The sequence below is a fragment of the Neofelis nebulosa genome, chromosome 7 (assembly GCF_028018385.1).
Source record: "Neofelis nebulosa isolate mNeoNeb1 chromosome 7, mNeoNeb1.pri, whole genome shotgun sequence".
Lineage (NCBI taxonomy): Eukaryota > Metazoa > Chordata > Mammalia > Carnivora > Felidae > Neofelis > Neofelis nebulosa.
In genome coordinates, this window is record NC_080788.1 from 66,704,294 (window position 1) to 66,730,727 (window position 26,434).

The window sequence follows — 26,434 nt, forward strand, 5'->3', positions numbered from 1 at the left end:
ATTGGCTTCATGTTCAGCCCTCAATTAAACTCTGAACTTCAATTGTTATTACTTAATTGACTTGGTTGTATTTCATGTCGGCATCTCACAATGACCTTCCTTTTAAAAAATAAAAATTACGTTGGCGTAGCACCATGGGTCTTTGGCTGAGCCTGACATTGTTGCAGGCCCACACTGTTTTATATATGGTTGAGCCTCGAATTTGCTTAGGTTTGCTATCACTAGGGTACCTCCCATCATCCTTGCCTTTGAACTGAGACAGCTCTAGATAAATCCAAGTGATGAGGGAAAAGGAATGAAAAACAAAGCCCATCGGTTGCCATGATTAAGATGCAAAATAAATCCATAGATAGACACTTGATTCCAAGCACAGGGAGTTAGTCTTAATACCTTCACTATCACAATATTACATGATGCATATTTTAAAATGGTACTATATCTTTTCCTTACAAGTGACTCCAAATGTTTAGCTGTTCCAGTTAACCAGATGAAAACTTCAGTCTCCTTTATTTACACACAAAACAGTAAGATCAAGTTGGATTTATGTAACTAATGAGATCGATTTTTAACAAGTGGGTATGATGCCAAGCTCCAACTATGCTGTACTAACTGAAATGAATAAAGGCATCAAATGAGCATTTCCCCTCCCGCTGTATTGTGGAAAAGTTTTAAAAGTCTTTTTGAAGTACTTTGATCAAGCTTTGAAATCATTTTAGTGGATTACTATTGTATGAAAACTATAATTTATTGTGCTTGACCTAAGCAGCTCTTTGTCTCACAGCCATATTCAAAACAATAGCAGGAAAGTGAAAACCACAAGGGGAACCCAAGCTGTTCTGGTTATTATTTCATAATTCCATCTTCCTTATTTAATCTTTGGAATCCAGGCATGTTCTTAATAAAAGATCATGTTTACCTTATATGGGAAGGTTCGTTTGGGGCAATACAATCAGAGGGTCCAAACTTTGTCAGTGTCACCCTTTCTTTACCTAAGAGTGACCTTACAGACACATTCAGAGAAGTGCTTCGCTATAAATGGAGACCTTGCAGGCAGACTCGTCATTGTTTGCCTTTCGGTTTCCTCTCTCGTTAAGCTAACTTTGCTCCTTTACCCTCATCAAGAATGTCCCGGGGCACCTGGGTGGCTCAGTCAGTTAAGCGCCTCTTGATTTGGGCTCATGTCATGATCTCGCGGTTTGTGGGCTTGAGCCCTACACAGGCTCTGCACGGACAGTGCAGAGCCTGCTTGGGATTTGTCTCCCCCTCTCTCTGCCCTTCCCTTGCTTGCTATCTCTCTCTCAAAATAACAAAAATAAAAACTTGGGGGGGGGGGAAACAATGTCCCCAATTTTGAGATTTTCTTCTCCTATCCCTGCCACAAAGTATTTCTACTCTGAGAAGACTTGCTCCCAGCAGATCACATGGAAAATGGCCAGCCACTCCCAAAGATGAACAAGCTAGGAGCGTTTCTCTAGTGAAATCATATAGGTATTTTCCCATTTCTTTCAGTTTCATCCACAGACAGAATACCATCACCACCACTCAGGCCGAAAGTAGCTGTAAACCTCACAGGTTCTTTCAGCTCCATTTGCCACATGTCCTGACAGCCTAAACCTCACATCCTGTTTGACCCTGTAAGATCTTATCTGAGAAGTTTTAGGAGTCTTCAAAGGTGTACCAGCTACCTGCTAACCCCCACCCCGAAGACCTCTGCATCAGGAGTTAGATGAAATGCATTTTGGTCCGGGGATGGTTTTCCCGAGAGAAAAAGGAGAAAATGTAGTGAGAAAGCACAGAATACATGTCCACATGGAAGGAAATTGGCTAAGGTTAGTGAAGGGGAAAAAGGAGAGGGAGGAGGTGGGTAAAGAGAAGCAGCCTATGAAGACACTAAGCATTTAAATCAGTCGAAACACTAGGTCTGTAGCGGGTTGCATGTTAAAAAGAGCAGACACCTAAGGTATCTCGGTTCCACAGGGCCAAGCAACAGCACGTGGAGCTCTCAGGGAGAGGCGAGTGGATGAACCGTTCACTTGGGTGCCGTGTGCTAATTAGCGTGGCCCACCAGGGACCATTTAAGTGAATGACCTCATCCAGGGCTCTAAGCAATCCCCTCCCGGCCTGAGTTAATGCACCCCCCAAAGACCAACCATTTATCATCCTTTCCAGGATGGAACTAAGCCTTGCTGATAATGATCAGGTACATACACCTATAGTTAAAAGAAAATTGTTTCCCCTGGAGATCCAGCTTTCTGCTTTGGACCCCGAAGGTTTTCCCTTTAGGAGTGTTGAGAAGAGCTGACATACACCTCACTAGAAGGCAGATGAAAGAAAAAAAAAATCTCACTTTTTTTGGGGGGGGGGGGCGGTAAGGGTAGAAAGGAGCCTATGAAGTCACCTTAAGTTATCCGTGCTAGGTCAGCTTTGCACGGAGCTGATCCCTTGCCACACTTCACATGGGGTCTTTGTGACAGCAGATGCCTGGCAAGTCTCTAACCACCGGAGAGAACATCATTTCGTTTTACATTGTCCGCACACTCCTGCTTTTTTCTGCGTTGGCATAATTCATTACTGCAGTTTGCAGAATGCTCCATCAAACAAGATTTGGCTTTAATGTTAATGTTCTAATGACGACGACAACAACAAAAAGCATCCTGTCTACTTTCCAGGGCCGTTTTTATTGTCTTAACTAAAAAAACAAACAAGTAAACAACACATACCAGTTTAACACAGATAAAGATTTCTACCATAAAAGGAAAAAGAACAAGGAGGCTTGGAGTTTCCTATTTGGGAACACTACTCTTGTCTCCCTATACCCTTCCAGCTGAAGAGTGGTAGACAGAATAATCACATTCGTTTCAGGTGGGAAGAAACTTAGTTTGGAAACTTGAGAACTTTATCATCCTATGTATGGCTTACTGGTCTTGTTCCCATGTTGAAGGGCCACATTTTAAGACCTTGTTCATCAACAGGAGGTGGTGCCGTTGCCAGAGCATACCAGTACCTTCTTATAACACATTATGTCAGGGCACCAGGTATAAGCAGGAATACGAAATGCAAGCACCTCTTCTATTTTTTTAAATTTATTTGTGCGCCCTCATCATAAATTTGTTTAATGCAAAACCAACAAATCCTTGACAAGGGTTTAACAGGCTTTTCAACATCTGTGCAGATGAAATGTAATTCGTTCCTAAAGAAGAAAAAAGCAGTTTAGAGCATGCCACGAAAACTGTTTCTTAACAACAGTGTTTAAGTGTGTGCATGTGTGTGTGCACGCATGTGTGCAAAGACAGCAATAGTTTCAGATGATTCTATTTCACTCCCAAAACCTGCGTGATAATTTTACGCTGACACACAAGTCTGCCAGAGAGACCTCCTTCCCATTTCATTTTCCTCCTTTTTTGTGGAATGCAACCCACTACAGAGTTAAAATCCACACGTCTGGGCCGGATGTGTTTGTGTCTCTCAAAAGGAAAGGCAGCTGGCAGACTCATTTGCAAACCTTCTTAGGTACAAAATTAACAGGGCGCAAATGGTGGATTTTGTCTTTTGAAAGAAGCCAGCCATGTATATAACTTAGAGGTGGTTGCAGAAGTTCTATTTTTGTTAATATTTCCCAATTTCATCTGTTCAATATTATAAAAGATATTTTCAACATGGGGACGTCTTTTATAAGTACATTTTCGGGTATAGATAAGTTTTTAACCTCCCGATAGGTTTATAATGAATTTATTGATGTTTTGCTTTAAATCGCAATTTGGTTAGCCGTGTAAAAACTGAGTAGATAAAAGCAAACAAATACAAAATCCCTTTTATTTTGCTTATTTGGAAAACACTCTAGGCTTATTGCTGGTACACTTAATTCGTTCAAAGCTGAACATTTCTAATGCCTAAATTATCTGATTGTTATGTAATTATTATGTCATATAAAATGCAGATACAAAGCCGCGCACAGAATGTGCTTTTAAAAAATTGTACGCATAAAAATACTACCATTCATAGTGACAAGTAGCCGTGTCTAAAAATAAACTATTGCCCAGGCTGGCACCATGCTTCAATGGTCTCCCTTTTGCCCCCAGTCCAAAGGAGTGTGGTTTCCAGACACAATGTAACCAATACTTTTACATGAGATAAATGGAAAATCTTTGGTGTTCAAATAAGTATCATCAAAAGAGGAAATTCTCATCAAGTATATTTTTTCAGCGTGGCTCAATGCCAGGGAAGTCAGGAAACTGTAAAGACTGGACAAAACAAGCAGAGGCTACGGTCGAGGTCTACTGGAGCCTGGCAGGTGAGAGAAAAAAATCTAGTTTCAGCCTCCATGTCTTCCAATCTGCTATGATTGTGCTAGATTATTCTGTGATGGTAATTTAACACTGGGGACCTGTGAGAGTATGTGAAGACATCGGAGGGAGGTGGGGAGGGAGAAAGAATGAATAGAGGCTTAGAAAAAAAATAAGGGGGTGGTTCGGGAACTGGGAGGAGAATTGAAAAATCACACCTTTCAAGTCTCCACATTTCTTCTTTTGTTCAGTATGAGCAGAAACCATCCGGAAGGAAGAAAGATTATGACTATCTATAAACTAACTGTTTGACAGAGACAGAAATGCTGATAATGAGTGGGTTGTGTCTGTAGTTCTTGGCTGTTCACATCAGCAAGGGATGAAGGAAAACAGAAACTCTTGATATGTTTGTCTAAAGAGGTAGTGGCGTGGCCACGGGCAGCCCGAGTTCAGCTCAAGTTCAGGGCAGATGGTGCCAGGAGTTTACATTGCAGGAAAGTAAAATTGCTTCCGGATTCACCTTTTCCTCCCGGCTTCTCTTCCAGGACCATCGGGGTCAAGCTAGGCTATGGCATAAGGTGACAATGTCCGTGGGGAAACAGGCTTTGAGCAGGATGCCCCTTTCCCGGTTACAGTCCAGTTCCTGGATAAAGCCGTACCAATAGATGACTAAGCCCGGCCCAAATCTGCAAAAACATGAAAAAATAACATGTGTGTTGGATCAACAGAATTCTCGAGAATGGTCATCTCTGAAGCATTGCGATGATGATTAAGGGGCATCATTTCACAAAGTTTTTGTTTTGGTTGCTACGATTGTGGCTGAGGGTGGAACTTCTAGCAAGCAGCAGGCTTACTTTAATACAAGTACTACTACAATCTCAGAGTTATTACCTTTCGAGGAACCTGAAGTATTGCATATACATGCACGACCCTCATCACTTTTCAGTAAGGTGATATCAACTTGGGTTGACTTGAGTACCTAACTGAGGAAGGATAAAACTAGACTCTTAACAGCGACGAATTACTGTTGGGGAGCACCACACTTGGGATTTTATCTCCTAATGTTACCTTATCTCCTAACCTACTTTCAACCAAGGGGAAAACAAAAGGAATAACGTACAAGTAGAATAGGTCAAGGTCCTCTTCTGGCTAGAATGCTCTATGCACATACCATTGGGGCCAGAGGTCCCTTTGGTCATCTCCTCTCTCAACTCCTTAAAAAGCAAACAAAAATCCAGATGACCACTGGGATCCCTCAGAGAGACGTTATCCCTGACCCTTCGTGTCTGCATACAGTCTCTAAATATGAGCACGGCGTGAAATTTGGTCATAGGTTCTTATGAAGATGATGGATCATGTCATGTAGACCATGAAGTATAGACAGATGCTGGCTTAAATCCTCAATCTTTCTAAGTTGTGCCTCCAAATTATCTCCAATTTTTGTTAGTTGCAGACTCAGGAAGTAACCCTGTAGAAGACTTCACCCATCAGGAAGTTGAGACCTTTAGGCTGGGTTCATAAAGATGTAATCACGATCAATCACTGTGTACACAGACATGTTTTGCCCATCAGTTTCACCTTTTTTTTTTTTCTACCGAGTACTTAATTAAAGGGCAGCACTACTTTTGGTGTCATGTTGCAGGAATTTTACAGTGAAATCATAAATTATGAATGTTGGGTTAGTAAAAGGATGTCTAAAAACAGAACTGCTTTCTGTATTCTGACATTACAGCAGGCTGAGCCACGTTAGGCCAAAGAGCTTTTTTCCTTCCGTGATTTATTATATGCTGTAGTGTACTTGCCAAAACTAATAGCCCAAGATGGGCTGCAAGATACTATATGCACAGGAACAAGTTCAGTTGGGTGTCACAGAACGGTAGCCAAGTTGTATGCAAGGTTAATTGAACCTTTTGGGCAGAATGGCAACTCATCTACTGATAAGCGGCTCCAGGGGACATAGGAGCTGTGTACAGTGGGGCGGCCTTGGAGCACTAGACTCGATGGTATTTACCTGCCATTGGGGGCTGGCTTCAGAGAGGCTTGCTGAGACCTTACTTCCAGTTAACTGGGGGGTTTCTTAGCAACTTGTATTAACAATTGTTTGCAACTGGAACATATACCATTTGGTATCTCTATCTTACAAAAAGCTCTGGTTACTATCAAAAGATCTCGGATTTGTCACAACAAGTCTGGCAAGGGCAGGAAGATCTACAATTTTCTGTCTGCAAAGCCTCGAAATTTCCTATCAGTGAAGCAGCCCTGGGTCACAGGGCTCTACAGACCTAACACTGAGCTCAACACATTCCTCCGCTGTCTTATGCAGCCATTCAGGAGACCATGATGTTCTTTAGAAAGGCACTAATATTTTTACAAAGGGAGAAAAAAAAAATGTGATCTAACCAGTCATGGAAAAGAACAAAAGAATATATGGAGGTCATAAACAACAAGCTCAGTGTTTTAAAGATTTAATAAAACAAAAACACATACCACCAAGCACTGAGAGAGCAAGAGCAGCCTACACTTTCCCTGAACAGCTAAATCATACGCCAAAGGACACGAAGCATGACAGCTCTTTACGAAAATGGCATTTTCCGGGCAGAAAAGCCAGGCTGGGGAACACCTCAATGCCCAAGAAAATGGACTTGTTTCTCTTTTGAGGCAACAGAAGAAATCTGCAACTGGAAAAGGTATTCCAAGACTGTGAATCTCAACATTTCGCTGTAGTGGTTCACTACTAGGACTCCCTGAAGGTATTATCACTGATCTAGAAATTCCTTTCAGAATATGTGAATAGTGACACTTCAGAGGAGTCTGCTGTCTGAGTCTTTGTTTCTTAGCTTTTGGATGGAATTATGTTAACTTAGGCACTATTAGCCCTCTCATGTGGCTCAAGTTCTGATAACGTGTGCTCAATTAAAAACAAAGCAACACAACTTCTCTTTCTAAGTGGCAATTGGCAGGTAAAGGCTGTCCAGTTAGGTGTTCTTTGAATGAAAAAACAGGAACTTATTGGGTGACAAATTTGGACACTGAATGACAGAGCACGATTTGGCCTTGTTCCCGATACCTACTTTAGTGTATTTCTTTCTCCAATAATTCAGGATCCAGAGATTATCAAATGCTGGCAAGAGAACCTTCTAGCAACCTATCTGTTTATGAAGAGGCTGACCACATTAAGCAACTTATAGAGTCAATTTTCCTTGGTTATCTGAACCAACAGAAGGGAACATTTTGGTTGATAATTTGAAAAACCAAGCAATCCAAGTCTAGCATTTCCAATCCAAGGTGTAAACCGGGGAGAAAACAGGACCTAGGACATTTTTTATGTAGGTCAAGTACATGCTCTTGGGTTGAATGATTTCATCTCTTTGATGCCTGTTCCCATTTATTGGGGCACTACTAGACAAGAATGAGATCACTGCAAAGGCAAACATAACCTTTGTGACCAATAAAAATCAAAGAGACTGTTAATGGCATTTAAAAGAAAACAGTCTCTGGGTCTGAGGGAATGTGCACAGTAGAGGGCTGGTCTAGCTACTGCGATGGCAGCCCTCCCCACCAGCCGGAGGAGACACTCTGGAATGGGGTGTATATGGGTATCTGAGTTGACTCTGTAAACACATTTCAAGGTGGACTCTAATTTTCAGTTTACTGTACTCATGGTCCAGTAACAAGATCAAAGACTCCACCCAAATGGATTTTTTTTTTTTAACATTTATTTTTGAGACAGAGAGAGACAGAGCATGAACGGGGGAGGGGCAGAGAGAGAGGGAGACACAGAATCGGAAGCAGGCTCCAGGCTCTGAGCCATCAGCCCAGAGCCTGACGCGGGGCTCCAACTCACGGACCTCGAGATCCTGACCTGAGCTGAAGTTGGACGCTTAACCGACTGAGCCACCCAGGTGCCCCTCCATCCAAATGGATTTTAAGAACTCTCCTGGAGCAGAGACTGAGAACTCAAGTGACTTTTACACAAGTAATTTTGTTTGCAAGTAAAATACTGCCACACTCGCAAAAACACCACCTCCTGACACAAATGGGAGGTCAAAGTCCCAGGACAGACCTCAAGAGTACGTATGAAAGATGAAGTTCCTCGTAAGTAACAACCTTACAAATCCATTTGAAATGCATTTCTCTGGTTCCCTTTTATTGCAGAGTATTTAGAGAAATTCAACAAGAGACTGTGGAGTGAAAGCTGGGGACGCTTTGGTGGTTTTTGTGCATAGGTGTCTCCCAGGCATTATCTATTTCGCCACTTGTCTCTGCTATATGGTGACCCTGCTGAGGGAAAAAGACCCTATTTTCTTTATCCGTGTGTTATCCAGGCCTAGCACGGTTCCTGGTGCCTTACAGTCCTGCTCAAGGACACGATGGAGAACACCAAGTTCATAATAGGATCAGACAGCTTTGTGCCAGTTGCCCAACCAGTGGCAGTTTCCAGAGAGGCATGCTGGCAGGACTCAGCTGCTACCATGGCTTGGTGTTTTTATTAGTAACCAAGATGAGCTCATAGATGGTCTATTTTGGGATCATGGGGATGATAGTAACAGTAACAACTTTAATTATCATCACTTTCAGAGCACTTGCTATGTGCTATTCTAAGCGCTTTCCGCAGATCTACCCATTTAATTCTCAGGGCAACTTGATGAGGCAGGTGCAATTAATGTCCCCATTCTGCAAATGGAGAACCTGAAGCACTGAGAAATTAGCTAGTTTGCCGAAGGTCTCCTAGCTAAAAAGTGGGGGAACCTGTTTTGGAGCCCAAGGCAGTCTGGTTGCACGGTCTGTGACTGTCTCACTATGAAGTAGTGATCTAACTGGATGTCACCCTGTATGATAGACTTTAACCAGAAAAAGAGCAGAAATGCCCTTTGTACTGGTTAGACCATGCCTAGAGCATTTTGCAGGGTTGGTGTCATGTTTTAAGACGAGTATCTCTGGTCTGGAATTGCTCCAGAGGAGAACTCTACGATACCTGAGGAACTGTTAGAATAACCGAGTATTTGTGATGTAGAAATAAGCATGTAGGGTGAGATAACATGCTCATTCACTAGCCTCTGATTTTTAGAGCACTCCTGGGAAGAAGCGATGAGATTCACGCTGTAGCTCTTGAGCACAGACTTAGGGTCAATGTCTGAAATTTACCAAGAATTGTATATTGATTCAACCTGAATAAAAAGTTTCCTACAGATGTAGCTTTTGACAACATGGAGTGAGCTGCCTTACAAATGAGTGACAGTTCTGTGACTGGATCTACTAAATTGAAGCTGAACTTCTATCTATTGAAAAAAATAGAGCCAACACATGAGTTTTTTAATACAAAATCCTGAATACTCAGCATCTTTTGGGCAATTAGTTGATCTGGCAACAATCAGCTGGAGCTAAGTAACAGTTGCCCCCTTTTGACAAGACCTGTTTCAGGTTTGCTTCAGTCCTCCCCATTCTCTGTTAGTCCCTGATGTTAAGGCTCCACATCAGGTGCCATTTATCATCGTGCTTGTTCTGTAGACTTTAATTGTAGAGATCCATTTCTCCCTACTCCTATCAAATTTGGCAAAGCAAAAGATAACCTCATGTTTCAATAAAGAATTGGAAGGGGGCATCTGGGTGGCTCCATCGGTTGAGTGTCAGACTTCAGCTCAGGTCATGATCTCGGTGTTGATGAGTTCGAACCCCGCATGAGGCTCTGTGCTGACAGCGTGGAGGGTGGAGCCTGCTTCAGATTCTGTGTCTCACTCTCTCTGCCCCTCCCCGACTCACACTCCACTTCTCTAACATTAAAAAAATTCTTTTTAAGGAATGGAAGAAGCCCATTTCTTATGTCCTGCCTACTCTGTTCATTTTGTTGTCCGCTTGTCCCCATGGACATTTGAGTTCTTGACCTCAGCCCAGAGATCTCACTCAGAGGTTCTCAAACTTGGGCCAGAAACTCAAGATTGTAATAGACCTGTTATGCACCTCGAGCACTATCCTCAGACAGAAAAAATAAACAGGTCTTATTTTTTAAATGCACATAGAATATTTCATTCATATGTGGAACTTGAGAAAGTCAACAGAAGACCATGGGGAAAGGGAAGGGGAAAAATATAGTTTCAAACAGAGAGGGAGGCAAACCGTACGAGATTCTTAAATACAGAGAACAAACTGAGGGTTGATGGGGGGAGGCCGAAGGGGGAGGGCAATATTGGTGACAGGCACTGAGGAGGGCACTTGTTGGGATGAACACTGGAAGTTGTATGTAAGCTATGAATCATGGGAATCTACGCCCAAAGACAAGAACACACTGTAGACACTGTATGTTAGCTAACTTGACAATACATTATATTTGCAACCAACAATTTTAAAAAATGCACAAAAAATAGAGTTCACAGCTTTCAGTCATTATGTGTTGTCTAAGTAGATGGAATCTGGAAGCACAGCTATAATCACATGGAGGATAGAAATAATTGTTTCAAGTATTTTCAAATTTGGCAAGATTGGGGGACACTGTTTTAATTGGTTATATTTTCTATAGGTGGGTATATTACATACAGGTAAAAAGCATATAAAAGGGGAGTCTATTAAATGGGTAATTCTAAGGCATATTAAAAGATGTCTGAAAATACTAAGCATATTAAAGATGTCTGAAAATACAAAGATGTTTGTAAGTAACCTGTCCATGCACATAAGGTTCCTCTTCACAGTAAAAAGTGAGCTAGAAGGAATGTCATTTACGTATTGCATCGGGTCCCATTTAGAACTCACTCAACAGAGGGCAGTCTCTATCTGTAGGAAGAGAGGCACCCAAAAGCAGCATCAAACCAAATGTGTCAACAACAGGAATGAAAAAAGACCCACAGGAGGGGTAGTGCTGGAGTTCTGAGCTGTAGCTAAGAGATGCAGAAAGGTATTGTGGCCAACCAACATCTAAGGTGACCTCAGTGATTCATGCCTCTGGGGATCACGCCCTTGTATAATCCCCTCTCCCCCTTGAATGTTGGCTGGAACTAGGGATTTGCCTTTAACAAAACAATGTAGCAAAAGTGATAAGAATTCACTTGTGATTAGGTTACAAGAGACTGACATCCATCTTTGCTACAAGACACTCTCTTGCCTTCTCAACTTGCATACTTTGATGAAACAAACCATCATTTGGGAGAGGCCCACGTAGCAGGGAATGGAGGGTGGCCTGTGGCCAAGAGTCTGAGAGGAAGGGACAACAGTTCCTGAGGAGCTGAATCCTGCCAACAACCACTGAGCGAGTTTGGGAGTGTACCTTTCGGTAAACCTTCAGATGAGACCACACTCCCTGGGCCAATGTCTTGAATACAGCCTGTGAGAGGCAGGGAATAAGAAAACCCAGCTAAACTATGCCCATATTCTTCAATCACAGGGAGAGTGAGGTAACAAACGTATGTTAACTCCTTTAGTTTGGGGGTAGTTTGCTATACAGCAATACACACACACACCGGACTAGTCAAATACCCTTCTTCACATATGCAGTATGGAAAGTCCTGGTGGCTTTTTATACTAGTTACACTTTAACCCAGAATCTACAGCAGAAGGCATTACTGAATGAGATTATCAACAAGTAGCACCTCTTCATCAAGACTGGTCAGTTTTTTAAAAATGTTTATTTAGAGAGAGAGAGAGCACAAGGTGGGGAGGGGCAGAGAGAGAAGAAGAGAGTGAATCTCAAGCAGACTCTATGCTGTCAGCAGGCACTCCAAGGCTAGTAACTTATCAAGCAGATCTGCACTTTTATACTAATGGAACTTCTTGGCTCCTAACTTAGACTATACCAATACCTCTGCCTGTTATTTATCTAGGACACTGGGGTTACCCAAGGATGTATAGAAATCATATATAAAATGAAGAATTCTGGACATTTTCTCCAGTGCTGTGGTTTTTTCCCCTTGAGTTAGAGAAAGGGAGGGAGGGAGGGAGGGAGAGAGGGAGGGAGGGAGAGAGGGAGGGAGGGAGGGAGAGAGGGAGGGAGGGAGAGAGGGAGGGAGAGAGGGAGGGAGAGAGGGAGGGAGAGAGGGAGGGAGAGAGGGAGGGAGAGAGGGAGGGAGAGAGGGAGGGAAATGTGTGTGAGCTGGGGAGGGGAAGAGAGAGAGGGTGACAAGAGAACCTTAAGCAGGCTCCATGCTGTCAGCCCAGAGACCGATGAGGAGCTCGATCTCACCAACTGCAAGATCATGACCTGACCCTAAATCAAGAGTCGAGCGCTTAATGGACTGAACCACCAGGTGCCCACCAGTGCATGGTTTTGGTGTTGGTTGGTTATTGGGCTTCTGAAGCTGCAAACATGAGGGACAGAGATAGGGTGTGAGAGGCTGGTTACAGGTAGAATACTTGCCAGTCAAGGTGAGTGACTGCTGACAACTAGAGAAGAGACATCTAAAAACCTCCAGTTGTGGCAATCTAATGCTGTTTGGTGCTGGGGTCAATAAACTTTGTCAATTACGGGGGCTGAGGACAGTCCAGGATAAATCAGTGGTTAGGTTTTGTTACATTAAGAGCAGGGCAATCTGTAATAGATTTTTAAAAGACAACCACCAAGAATGTTTTACAAATGGTAGTGCAGTGAGTGAATTTAGCTATTCTCAGTCACCTAGGATGGCAGAGTACAGATGTTGGACAGAACATGAGTTACAAATCATGTTTTTCGCTGCACGATTTTCTCTGTGAGAAACTCAGAGGTATGGACAGAAGATTTGGGCTCACATTCAGCAAGGACTTGCTTACCCTTTCTTAGCTATGAAAAAATACACCCGCTTTCCTTTCCATATCCTTACACTATTGTTTATAAAGCAGGCATTTCTTGGATGGTATCTTTACTTGTGGAGAAAAGGGAAGAAGATCAAGTGTCTATTGTCGGACCTCTTTACGTTTCTTCAGAGAGTGCTGAAATCAAAGGTAGATGCAGAAATTCAGAGATACCTAGATACCGTTTTGCTTAAGTTGGCTCCAATAAGTAACTCCCTGGTTGGTTTCCTGAAGCCTTTGTAGCTTCTAGGTCTCTACAGATTCGAGAGCGCCCTTGACCAGACATTACGTCTACAAAGGTATTGTCTAAATACATATATAAAGGGGCTCCTGTCTGGCTCAGTAGGTAGAGCATGCAACACTTGATGTCAGGGTTTTAAGTTCGAGCCCCACATTGGGTGTAGAAATTACTCAAAAATCAAATCTTAAAAAAATACAAATATAAAACGATCTGATTCCAATAACCAACACCAAAGAGGTAACAAACATTTATGGCACTTGTTAAGCACCCGACAGTGTTGTAAGCCCTTTTATGCATACAGATTAATTTGATATTCCCAAGCAACCTGGGATTGTCCCCATTCTACAGAGGAAAACTAAGAGGCACAAAAAGGAGGCTTTGAACTTCAGCAGTCTGGCTGTAAGGCTTGTGCTTGTAACCACTACCCTTGTCTTTATACACCCATTTCAATAGTCATTCAACTTTGAGAAGTATTTACAACACCTGCAAAAGACGAGCAGGGCCCTGGAAGGCAGGCGACTAATCAAAAGCCCAGTATATGAGTTGAGATTCACCTGTCTACAAGGAATAATTCTTCAAGTGTGAAGTCAATAGTTTCACACTAAGAAGTTTATCCAGCTACTCATTTCGATTTAAGTGTCACCGTGTTTGGGAAGTATATGGAAAAGCAGCTTATAATTCAGGTAAAGAAATTAAAATGATTACTTTTGAGGGAGCATATTTAAAGCATCTGACAATCAGTAAAGTAAACTGGGGAACGGAAATTACCAAATCGCTGCATAAAGTTCGGAGAAGAGAAATGTTTCCCTCCCGTGAGGGGATTCAGAAGTTATGGGGCAGAATCTAAACATGAGCAAAGAGGAGTAAATCCAGAACACTGCCGCAGCCTGTTCATGTAAATGGAAATAAACAGCTGGAATAAGTTACGAGGAAAACTGAGGGAAGCAACGGGTCTAAGTGAGCATATCAGGTGGAGATTTGTCTTCCCAGAAAAGAAGGTTCAGACTTGCTAAGCAGGGTTGATGCAGTGAACCCCAAAGGCCCATCTTTGCTTCTAAAATACCTCTAGTATAGACACGTAGCTTATGATTGTGGCACTAACTTGGCTCATCTGTGTTTGTCTTCAGCTCTATGAGAAAAATCACTACATTTTTTTTTAAAGAATCAGAGGCTTTTTTTTTAATTTATTTTTTTTTTAATATATGAAATTTACTGTCAAATTGGTTTCCATACAACACCCAGTGCTCATCCCAAAAGGTGCCCTCAATACCCATCACCCACCCTGCCCTCCCTCCCACCCCCCATCAACCCTCAGTTTATTCTCAGTTTTTAACAGTCGAATCAGAGGCTTTTTATGTCTTTTGGCAATACAGTGTAAAAGGCAAGGGTCGTGGAATTCATATATGATCACAAAATCTGCCTGGGACACAGAATAAGGCAAACTCGTGAGATTGATCTAATACTCCTCTTAATGAGCTGAATCACCATGATTACATAAAAAAGGATTCTTGGGGTGCCTGGGTGGCTCAGTTGGTTAAGCATCCAACTTTATTTAGCTCAGGTCATAATCTCGCGGTCAGTAGTTCGAACCTCACGTCAGGTTCTGTGCTGACAGCTCGGAGCCTGGAGCCTGCTTTGGATTCTTTGTCTCCCTCTCTCTCTGCCCCTCCCCCTGGTCGTACCCTGTGTCTGTCTCTCTTTCTCTCTCTCTGAAAAATAAACATTAGAAAACAAAAGAAGAATTCTTGATGCACTAGGGTTCTAACACTACAAATCTGGATAGACACAAGTTTTAATTGAAAGATAACAGGACTGTGTAATGATTTGATGAGTTACTCATGTTTCTTGTTCATGAGTCTTCAGTAATAAAAACAAAACAATTTTATTGCTTGAAATCTTTGCTTCCCACCCAAATCTTTTCCTTCAATTCACAAAAAACCCTTCTCCAAAAAGAATAGCACAGTGTATGTGAAATTATACACACACACACACGTGTATATATAGTGTGCATACATATATTGCATGCATATATATTACACATGTATACTATGTGTATACACACACAGTTTTTCTCCTTTCGAGTTGCTGTGTGGGCTCTGGGAGATATTCTGAGGATGTGTGCAGGCATGTGGCTGTTGGAAGTCAATTGTTTCACCATCAAAAAGACTTGCATGTGGTTTTTATGAAGGATGAATTCTCAAACATGCAGCTCAGGACAGCGGAGAAATATAAAACATCTTGTAACTGTTTTAAAATAAACTCTTCCACTGTTTATTTAGTTTTAATCTGCGTGTTGTAGATTGGTTATGCACTTGTTAATCACTGTTGTATGTATCTCCAGACAGAGTTGTAAATAACTTTTCAGTCCAAGTGAAATATGCTTGCACATGTTTATATGCAAAGTATGTATTTATGCCTATGTGTAAATATGTGTACAATAATAATAGATTAGTGATCATGTAGTATAGTATCCTAAGGTTCTGGCACTATGGTCAATTTAATATACGATGCAAATACACTTTCTGTAGTTTCTAGAGATGAAATAAAAATCTAACTTGGTTGTTTCATTTACTTTTTTTTTTTTATTTGCCTGGAAGGTCTGTGTTTGTAAAATGAAATGAACAAAGGAAGAGAACCCTAGTTAGGAATGTTCTCATTCAATTCCTAGATCCTGGTTACTACAATTGCAACTTTATCTCTTTGTAACATCAACTCACTAGAATTTTGACAATAGAAAGGCAAAAATATAAATACTGATTCACTTCAGGCCTTTATGCCACATAGAAAATAAACAGAAAATACATTTTGACAAAAATTTAAGATGTATATAAATATCCAACCACAGGCACCTGAAATTCTCCTTGATGTTTATGTAACTTGGCATTTTCATGTCCACATTAAATTGCCTGGAAAAGTGCTTAATTTCCACTCCACTTTGCCCTGTGTTGGATACACTTAGATGCCACACTTCCAGTTTCTCTAGCCTATTGTAAATTCTTACAAGAGTAAAGCAGAGATGAGTGGAATAGAATACAATAGCAGAAGCTATTTTGTTTTTAATCTGCTGTCTTTAATATGTTGTCTTGGAGACATGCTTTTACCTGGCAGTGGTGGGTTAGCTCCTCTACATTTTACCTATTAAGAATGTGTGCACATGCACACACGCGCACACACACACACTGATCTGCATGCAAGCTTGTGTCTGTGGCTTCATAGCAGTATAGGACAGTTTATGAGGTCATGACCAATTCTGCAACTCTGTACCTGGCTCAGTGCATGACCCCTGTGCTCCAGTTCTTTTGTCTATGAAACGGGAGCTGATGAACTTTGCAAATAGAAAATAAAAGGGACCAAAAACGCAACCTGGGCATAGTTAGGTATGGATATATGAATGATCTCATAATCTTTACCCAAAATGCCTTCTGAAGGTAACAATTTTAAGAGTTTAACCCACATTTTCTGTCATTACACAATTATTGGGCACAAGGATTCTGGAAACCGTTTCTTTTGCATGCGAGTATTTTTAAAACTTAAAAAACAAACCTATGTCCTATGTAAGTTGCCTGTGATGCATGAGGTCAGTGGACTTAGCGATTTTCCCTTAAAAGGGTTTAGTAACATTTTGCAACTCAAAGGAAAAAAACAACTATAGCTTCACAAGCTGGTGAACTTATCCTGCATAGATCACAAGTCACAGAAGACTCTTCTCCTTGAATTGCTTACAACAACTCAGGTTTTTTTTTTTTTTTTTTTTTTTTTTTTAACCTTTGTTCATTTTTGAGACAGAGAGAGACAGAGCATGAATGGGGGAGGGTCAGAGAGAGGGAGACACAGAATCTGAAGCAGGCTCCAGGCTCCGAGCTGTCAGCACAGAGCCCGACGCGGGGCTCGAACTCACGGACTGCGAGATCATGACCTGAGCCGAAGTCGGACGCTTAACCGACTGAGCCACCCAGGCGCCCCACAACAACTCAGGTTTTAATAATGTAGGAACAAAAGCTATTCACATTTTAAGTAAAAAACAGAAGTTATCAAGTGAATACAAGACATGCTAAAAGGTCCACAGCAAAAGAATTACAATGTGTTATTCTAGAAGTCTTCCCAGACAAGGAGAGTTCTCAGCTAAGTTGTATTTATTCCTCTAATGGCCCTTTTAGTTTTCTCCATTATAGATTCACCTTTTGAGGAGAGAAAGGAGAGTGGGATGAGGGGCCAGAGAGAGACTTAATGGGATGATGGAGTCAGACACATACGGAGATTACTTCATTGTGAAATTGTACGATAAAACTTAACTCTGATAGCTCTGGTTTTTGTTTCAATTGAGGACATATGGAGTAGGCATCTTCAAACGGGAAGAGATATCAAATGCCTACACCCTAAAGTCACAAAGGACCCAAGGTCCAGTCTACTTGGACTTTGACTTCAAGTGAGGAAACACTTCAGGGGGACCTTGGGTGCAAATTATATCTATCCACCTAGAATTTATACCCCAGCCTTCCTCCAAAAGTTGGGGTACTTTACAAAATTGGTTGTGTGAGTTATTACGTTTTCTCAGTTATTTCCCCAGGGAAACATGCCAAAGGCAAACCCATCATTTCAGCTGATTTAGTGTTTGATGCCAGAGAATGTATAATTGATATGATGACCATAATGGATAGTGATTGCCTTACTGGTAAAGCCTTGGCTGGCAGTGCCATAGTCCATCTTTGGGGTTCACTAGTTAGCCTACCACAGACTTGCTCTGGCAAATTTTGAGGTTATTTCTTAACTTTTCCTTTCTAGCTGTCTGAATATTAGACACTAGCAATGTTATAAAATATAAGAAGGTTTTCTTACATAAATATTGCCTACTCCAAATATGCATTGCCACATAGTCTTTTATTATTAGGTAGAAGGAAAATGGGGTCTCTTCTTCCTTGGCTCAGTTCTCAAAAGATGACCGGGTAACCCAGAGTTTAGTCAGATGTTTATCTCAAGGCACAGAAAGATTTATGGGTTCTGGATATATAAAAGTCTGCTTGAAATAAAAAATTATTGGAATTTTCATCCTTGGCAAAGTCAAATAACTAAAGGATTAAGGCTGATACATGTTGCCTTATAAATCTATCATTAACCAAATGTGACACAATGCTCCAGGTATGTCAAATCCCAACTTGCTCTAAATGGGTAGTTAAAATTTTCTTACAATAAATATTTCACAATAAGAAAAAATCTCTTTGGCTAACCAACATAGTCCTCAAAAGCAAACTTCCCAGTTTCATAGATCCACAAAAGCCAATTCTGGAAAGAGGGTTAAATTAGGAGTTGGAACCATCTAGGTTATTAGCCAAAATGGCCAGGTAATAGAAAACCATAAAACAGTACTCAGAAAATAAAACATGGATCATCTGGCCTTGTGGTTATCAAACACTTCCAGAATATAAGCTCCATGGAGGCAGCTTGTATTTCAGCAGCCCTCAGGAGTCAGCCAAAAAATGCTGGCTGAGCAGATATATGAACGCATCAATGAATATCCCTACAGAGCTCCTGTCACAGAAGCTGTGAGTGGTAGCACAAGATTCCAACCCCCCCCCCCCCCACCTCAATGCATGTTAACTCTTGGCCATGCAGAGAAGCTAATATATTTGCTTTATGTATTTTTGAGAAAGACAGAGGGAGCAGGGGAGGGGCAGAGAGAGGATGAAAGAACGCCAAGCAGGTTCCGTGCTGTTAGCACAGAGCCCAACATGAGGCTCAACCCATGAACTATGAAATCATGACCTGAGCCAAAAATAAGAGTCAGACACTTAACTGACTTAGCCACCCAGGCACCCCGAAGTCTTTTTTTTTTTTTTTTTTTTTTTTGAGAGGGAGAGAGAGAGGGAGGGAATCTTAAGCAGGCTCCATGCCCAACATGTGGAGCCCGATGTGGGGCTCTACCTCAGGACTATGAGATCATGAATGACCTGAGTCACCATCAAGAGTCGGACACTTAACCGACTGAGCCACCCAGGCACCCCCAGAAAGTAATTTTTAAAGGTGAGAAGATGAGCCTTAAAACTGTGCCCAAAGTGCCCAATCTGGAGAGCCAGTCCCAGAGGTTTTGCTATTAGGAGTCTGTTTTCCAGGTTGTTACTGGGGGAGAGGATGCTGTGGTTTAAAACCTGGCAGGAAACATGATTCCTACTCCCTGGAAGGGACACTACTGGTGTTTGCAGTACCGAAGGGAGATGGGTAGGAATTGGCCGCTGAGAAGAAAAACTAAACATTCAGGAGCCAATTGCTACACGCAGGTGGCTCCCAAGTCCTTTCAATACAATCAATTTAGGTAGGCTTTTGTTTACAGTAGCTTTTATCTAGAAGATAAGGTTGTAAAAATGTCACTCAAAGTCAAGTGCTACTGTTCCCAGCCATATCTCAGCAGGTTCATCTGTTTTACTTCTTCCTCCCTTTCCAAATACCTTAAGGTGTTTAAGATGAGTGAAGAGATATCCAACTATTAAAGTGCACAGTATTTGTGTATGACACATGGGTTTGCACTCAGTGAACCACAAACACCATCCAGCGGTGCCTGTATCTTTCTCAAGTTCAGCAGGAGCCCGTGTGTGTTCCTCACCGCTCTACTCTCCAACAACACATCAACTCTCCAACATGAGCTTTATGCCTTTTTCAATAGTGCCCCTTTAAGAAAATCAGAGTCTGATGGCTCTATGTGGGCTTGAGGCTTTTCATTTATTTATACTCTTTCTCTGCACCAAAGGGGCCACGTACAGTGAAACAGCAAAATACGGGGCGCCTGGGTGGCGCAGTCGGTTAAGTGTCCGACTTCAGCCAGGTCACGATCTCGCGGTCCGTGAGTTCGAGCCCCGCGTCAGGCTCTGGGCTGATGGCTCGGAGCCTGGAGCCTGTTTCGGATTCTGTGTCTCCCTCTCTCTCTGCCCCTCCCCTGTTCATGCTCTGTCTCTCTCTGTCCCAAAAATAAATAAAAAACGTTGAAAAAAATTTTTTTAAATAAAAAAGAAACAGCAAAATACAAATAGAAAGTTGGGCTCAGGAGAATAATATAGCACACATTCTCATTTTATTATGAAAATGAGTTTTGAAGGTCAACTCTACAGTTACAAAAATTTAAATCTAAGCCTGTAAAGATCTTACCCGATTTTGTATGTAAAGGTGTTATTTAGTTAATGGATCCATAAGATGAGGCTCTGAGCCAGGGAGGTTTCCAAGTGATGAGAGAAAAGGCATCCTGGGCCAGCTCCAGGTGACAGTTACCAACACGACAGTAAGGTGGGCAGGACGGCCACGAGCAGACATATACACAGCAGGGGAGTTCAGCTAGCTGTCACCTGCAAACAGACCTCAGTGCTGGAGAGGGCTGGCAGGCCCTCCCAGGCGAGGTGTGGGCTGTGTTGAGGGTTCACACAGTGGAAAAATACTTGATCTTTGGGTTTTGACTCACTGTCCAGGTCTGGGCTTTGTGAGTAATTGTTCTGTTTGGTCCCCCTCTAGATACAACGAGAGTAAGGCATTCTAGTGAATGTAATGCCCTGTAGTTAACCCCATTTCTGACTCAAGTCACCTAGGTTCAAAGCCCACTTGACTGACATAGTCCCCATCTTTCTAATTGGTAAGAGAAACAGACCATGTGACTTGTTTCTTTAGGTAAAAATAATACCACTGGTAGGATTATGGTTATGATGTTAAGTATGACTAACAGCGGCTAGCACTTACTTAACCATCACTAGGTGCCAGCTATTCTTCTGAGCTCTTTGTCTGCATTATCTTGTTTACTTTTTATTTTGGGGAGAGCACAAGCAAGGGAGGCGAAGAGAGAGGGGGACAGAGGATCTGAAGCCGGCTCTGCCCTGACATGCTGAGAGCAGTGAGCCTGATGTGGGGCTCAACCATTGAACCACGAGATCATGACCTGAGCCGAAGTCGGATGCTCAACTGACTGAACCATCCAGGAGCCCCCTTCATTATCTCATTAAAAAAAAAGAAAGAAAGAAAAAGAAAAAAGAAACACAAGTAAAAAAAGACTTTAATGTTTATTTTTGAGAGACAGAGCGTGAGCAGGGTAGGAGCAGAGAGGAGAGACAGAATCCAAACCAGGCTCCAGGCTCCAAGCTATCAGCACAGAGCCTGACGTGGGGCTTGAACCGCCGAACCGTGAGACCATGACCTGAGCCGAAGTCAGACACTTAACCAACTGAGCCACGCAGGTGCCCCTTCATTATCTCATGCAGAACAAAAGCTTTGTGTAGCTACCATTAGTGCTTTTATTTTCATAGTTAGAAAACTATCACAGGGCTCTGCTAACCTGTTAATAATGACCATGAAGAGTGTTAACACTTGAATACTTTGTGTCCAAACGCTGTACTAACCACTTCATACACATTTCATTTAATATGTGCAATTAACTGATGATGTAGGAAATACTAACAGCGACATTTTACGAACGAGAAACTAAAGATGTAGAGAGGGGACTACCTCCTCACACAAGGAGATAAAGCACCAAAGTGGCCAAGAAGCCAGCCCAGATCTGTCCCATGCCATGCTCCCTCTGAATACCTATGCTATGCTGTGGTACATGCTCGGGACTCTCCTCCGTGCTTTTTCAAATCCTTAAAAACATCACTCCACGAAGAAATACCTAAGAAACATGACATCATTCCAAACCCCTTCCCATCCCAGTCTCTAGTTAAGCTCCTATAGGTGTAGTTTCACTACAAATGTTTTACTACAGGACTCTTCATGTAGAAGTCCTATAAAATGCAGAAGCTGGAAGGTGATCTTCATGCACCTCCCAGTTTGAACTTTCGAGGTCTTAGTTGTCTATCTAGGAAGCAGACAGAATAGCCTTTGTATCCTGGAGTCAAGACAGATTTGAGAATGAAGCTTTACCACACTTGAATTTGTGTATGTTCATTATTGTCCCATTACAAAAATGCTACCTAATAGAAGAATAAAGAAATTTCTGCAACCCTTGTTCTCCCCTCCCCAACCCAGGAATGGATAGATTTATATCTAGAGGTCTGGAAATAAACCCAGTAACAAAAAGAAAACTGGATCACTCAGGTACTCATCAAGGCAGCTCTAGGAAGTACTCTACTCCATGTGAGCCAGGGAGAAAGCTTAAAATGAAGCATGAGTAAACGAGAGTCAGACGTCTTACATTTTTAACTAGGCTAGATGCTTCTCTGAGTCAGAAAGCAGGAAAGGTCACTTCAGTCATTCCTGCCCTTAAAAAGAAAGGCTGATCAGCATCATGTGACCAGGAGAGACTACTTCAAAAGACACTCTACAGAAAACCGAGGTGACATCAGTGACTCAAGCTTTCTTTAAATATGGGCTCCTGTTCTCCATGACATGACACTGTTGTGCCTATTTCCACAGCTAGGCCTCAGGTTACACGACAAACAGGGGCTGTACACACACCAATTTCAGGGCAGGGTCTTGAGGCTTCTTTGGACTTGGTCCTCAACTTTTTCCTATGAGAACAAGAGCACTGTGCAGAGTTTCAGACTTAATAGTTCATCTTTGTAACAAGTGGTGTTATTATTCATGAAAAGATAGAACAGGAAGGAACAAACTTGAGCTTTATTAACTAGTATTGCAAGGCTCTGGAGAGACGATAAACTCCTGACTTAGAAAACAAATGATGGTTGCTGTTTGCAGTTGCCCTAATTAACACACACACACACACACACACACACACCCTTCTGGGGTTTCAAGGCTGGCCCTTCAAGCAGATGGGGACCACACAATGGATCCTCAGGAAACTGAGGGCAAGTACCAGTTTCTAAGGGTGGCCAGTCCCTTTGTCTTCTTGTGGTTGATGAAGCTGCTTTATCAGACAGGACACGAGTTAGTGAACTCTGGTTCTATCTTCAGCTGATGGTGGGCAGAACACTTCAAAATTATTGGACATATGTGATCCTCAAAAATGCGATATTTTGATTAGACAGTTGAGGAAACAGAGGCTCTCAGACATCAAGTGACTTGTTTAAGACCACACATGAGCAACTCACGGTGTCTCTGAAGACACCCTCTCCCACCTCCCTGTCCGGTGTTCCTGTCCCCATGCACTCCTAGCCTTTCTGTCCTCACTGCAGAACACAGAGGATATCACCTTCTGCCTTCCTGAAAAGGATGCCCTGTTCCAGGGATGCAGAGAGGACACGAACACAGTCGCAGTCTTCCAGGGGGGCTCTCAGTAGTCAGGGAGACAAGGGGGTTAAAAGGTAGTATGAGGAGGAGACCAATGTTCTCAGAGAATGGTGCAGAGGGTCCTGTGGTAGCCCAGACAAAGTCAGGGAAGGTCCAGGGCAGAGATGAGGCGACCTACAGAGTAGGTCTTGAAATCGAGGCTCAATGAATAAGAGCAGATTCCTCCAGTGGAGAGACAGGCACGGGCAGACAGAGCGCCGAGACAAATCATGGAGGTTTTTGGAGCAGCACAGAGGTCAGAAAAAGCAAAGACTGTGGGCATGGCAGAAGACAGAGCTGGAAAAGGCAGGTGGCCGGGGCGCTGCCAAGGGCCACTGTCTAGCTGACCAAGGCATTTTGAGGGCCGAGGGGATGACACACGAGCCCATTCCTACCAATCCCATGTTGCCTGCACACCAGCCCTCTGCCCCAGGGTGATCCTCTTTCTTGAAACCCAAATACCCTGGGCTATGTTTCTGTGTGGAATTTCTGAGCTAAATATTTACTTTTGTGGGGCCAACGTATCTACTACAGCTCACTTATTTGGGGGTAAACACATTAAAGAAAAGTATACATTAAAACAAATCTTTCCCCCTCCACCCACATTTCTACTCCATATAGAAAAAAAAAAAAAAAAAAAAGACTGCCATTCAAAAAAGAAAAAAAAAAAAAAAAAAGAACAAAAAACCCCTTAAAACCATACTGAGAGCTCAACTTTCCGGAGTCTTTGGGACAGAGTATGTGTATGTAAACAGTCACATTTCTACTCCATGGGGTTCCTCCAATTTGTATTCTTTGAGAATACAAGGGAGAAGCCTCAACGGAACGTGTAGTTTTACTTTACAAACTCCGGGCCTCAAGGTTGGCCCCACAAAGGCCACTGGGGCTGTGGTTTGATTCCATCGAGTTGAAAGCAATCTGTCAGTGTGGAGAGGAGTTACGGAGGTTATTTTAAACATTTAGCTAAGCTTTTGACTGTCTTCTTTTAGAGGCATTCCTGGCTGCAAACTGCCTCATCCTGGGTGACATAAGACAAGCTATTGAATGAGGTTAGACTGAGGTCTCTGCTGTAGTCAGAGAGCTGGTCCACTCATGTGGCCATTAGCTGATTAATAGGTGTTTATTTTTAGGGCTTGAACTCACAGGCCGTACTAAGGCCGATGCAAGACAGTATTTGAAGTAACCTGTGAGTGCCTCAAGCTTGCAAAAGGCCGTACTTTTTGTGCAATTGTTGTTCTAGCTCAAGTCCTGGTAAAATTTAAGGCCAAAGACAGAAAACCCCATCCCTTTCCATTATAAATGAGGGCCACTGTAAAAATAGATCCATAGCACTATTAAAAGAAACATTTGGTCAAAGAAAAATATGACCAAGTAGTGCTGGCAATGGGTGGGACCCAAACTTTCATTCAACGCTGGATACTAAATAACCAAAATTCCTACTTTTTAATGAGGTATTTACGACTACAGATACATGCTATAAACATGCTATAGAACATATTTGGATTTATACTATTTACCTGGATTTATGGCACTGGAGATTCTATGGGATTCAGAAGCAAAATGGCAAAGTGAACTGGTCTCTCATTGCCAAACACTAAATTTAAAAGATGTTACAATTTACCTATTTCTATTTGTTTAAGGTGTCTCTCTTCCACAGACAGAATATTCCATGAAAGCAGTATCTTGTCTACTGTATCATTACCTCTCATTTAACAATGTATGGCAGGCACAGAGACACTGAATAAATGTTTGTTGAGTAAGTGAATGACAGGTAGAAAAGTTATGCAGAGTATCCTTGCACCACTGTTTTGCTTAGGTCTGGTCTAGATCTTGAACCTAATGGCATATCCAGCATGGGCCGAGTGGTTTAAAAAACAGTGCTATTACTTGCTTTACTTAATCATTTGCCTTTGTTTATTTCAAGAGCCTTCCTACTTCCCCAAGCACTACAGCCATTGTTTTCAACTGGCATAGTCAAAGAGAAGTTAAAGTCACTGCTTTTCACACTTTACATTTTTTCCTATCAGGAGTTTGCTGGAATAGTTCTGCAAGAAAATGTGCCTGGGACTTTTCAAGTTTAAATTTATCATCTCAACCTTTGTGGTGTGTATGTAATATTACAACACTGGCATGGCTTCCTTACCTTTCAGTTAACACAAATCCACTTCTAGCCAGATTTCTGAAGGACAGCAACCCTGAGAAAGATCTATTTGGAATTTAGGACTGGGAAAGATTGCTGGCAAGAGTCGTGATTCCTTGCCAAAGTCTGCTTGAGGCTGAAGATCAAGGTGCTATTTTATTTAGACTTCACAGAAAGACACTGAAGATCTCATGAGACCCAAAGTCCAGTCTGTAAAGTTGTTACATCCACAATCTGATCAGCTAGGCTCCTAACGGGGACACATATGGCAATTTACCACTGCGATTTCCACAGGGAAGCAACCCTTGTGCCTTCTGTCTATTTTCATGATATATCCAACACAGATCAATCACCCTGAGCTCCTGACACATTTATAACGCCCTTTAGGCTCATTTATGGACCAAGCCAAGGTTTTACAGAAACAGACTACAGTCACATTTGAAAGAATTCTTTCATCTCGCCCAAGATTATGCACTGGATAATCTAGACCGGATCTCTCCTTGGTAGGACTAAGAGTCCCCATGTCATATTTTGAAGACTTAAACTTAAATGCTTTCAAATGGTCAGATGCTCTCTTAAGCTCTTCAGCATGAGATTAGACATTTCAGAAGATGGGTATGATAACTTTCAGGAGGAAGAAGGTATCACGTGTGGGGCATAATGTTAAGATGAAGCCTTTTAGACTTTGATATTCAGACTGTATGTTAACCATCTCTCAATTAAATGAAAACAGAGTTCTGTTATTGAAGCTGTATTTGTCAGGAATAATGTCATGCATTCGGCAAATAAAAAAATGTAATAGTCTATCAGCAAAAGTTATTTTGTACC

At 42.1% G+C, this 26,434-nt stretch overlaps 1 protein-coding gene across 4 annotated transcripts in view; it reads right to left on the reverse strand.

Moving 5' to 3' along the window:
* CDIN1 (CDAN1 interacting nuclease 1) overlaps nucleotides 1-26,434 on the reverse strand; it is a 275,902-nt gene that overhangs the window by 54,749 nt on the left and 194,719 nt on the right. For 2 of the 4 annotated variants that reach the window (XM_058738269.1, XM_058738265.1), the window contains one exon: nucleotides 2,660-4,969. The exons of 1 other annotated variant lie outside the window; for it this stretch is intronic. In XM_058738269.1, the coding sequence (XP_058594252.1) occupies nucleotides 4,840-4,969 (130 nt within the window). In that variant the 3' untranslated portion in view covers nucleotides 2,660-4,839. Of the gene's footprint in view, nucleotides 1-2,659; nucleotides 4,970-26,434 lie in introns of those variants that run through there. One more of the 4 variants, XM_058738270.1, reaches the window with a different exon arrangement.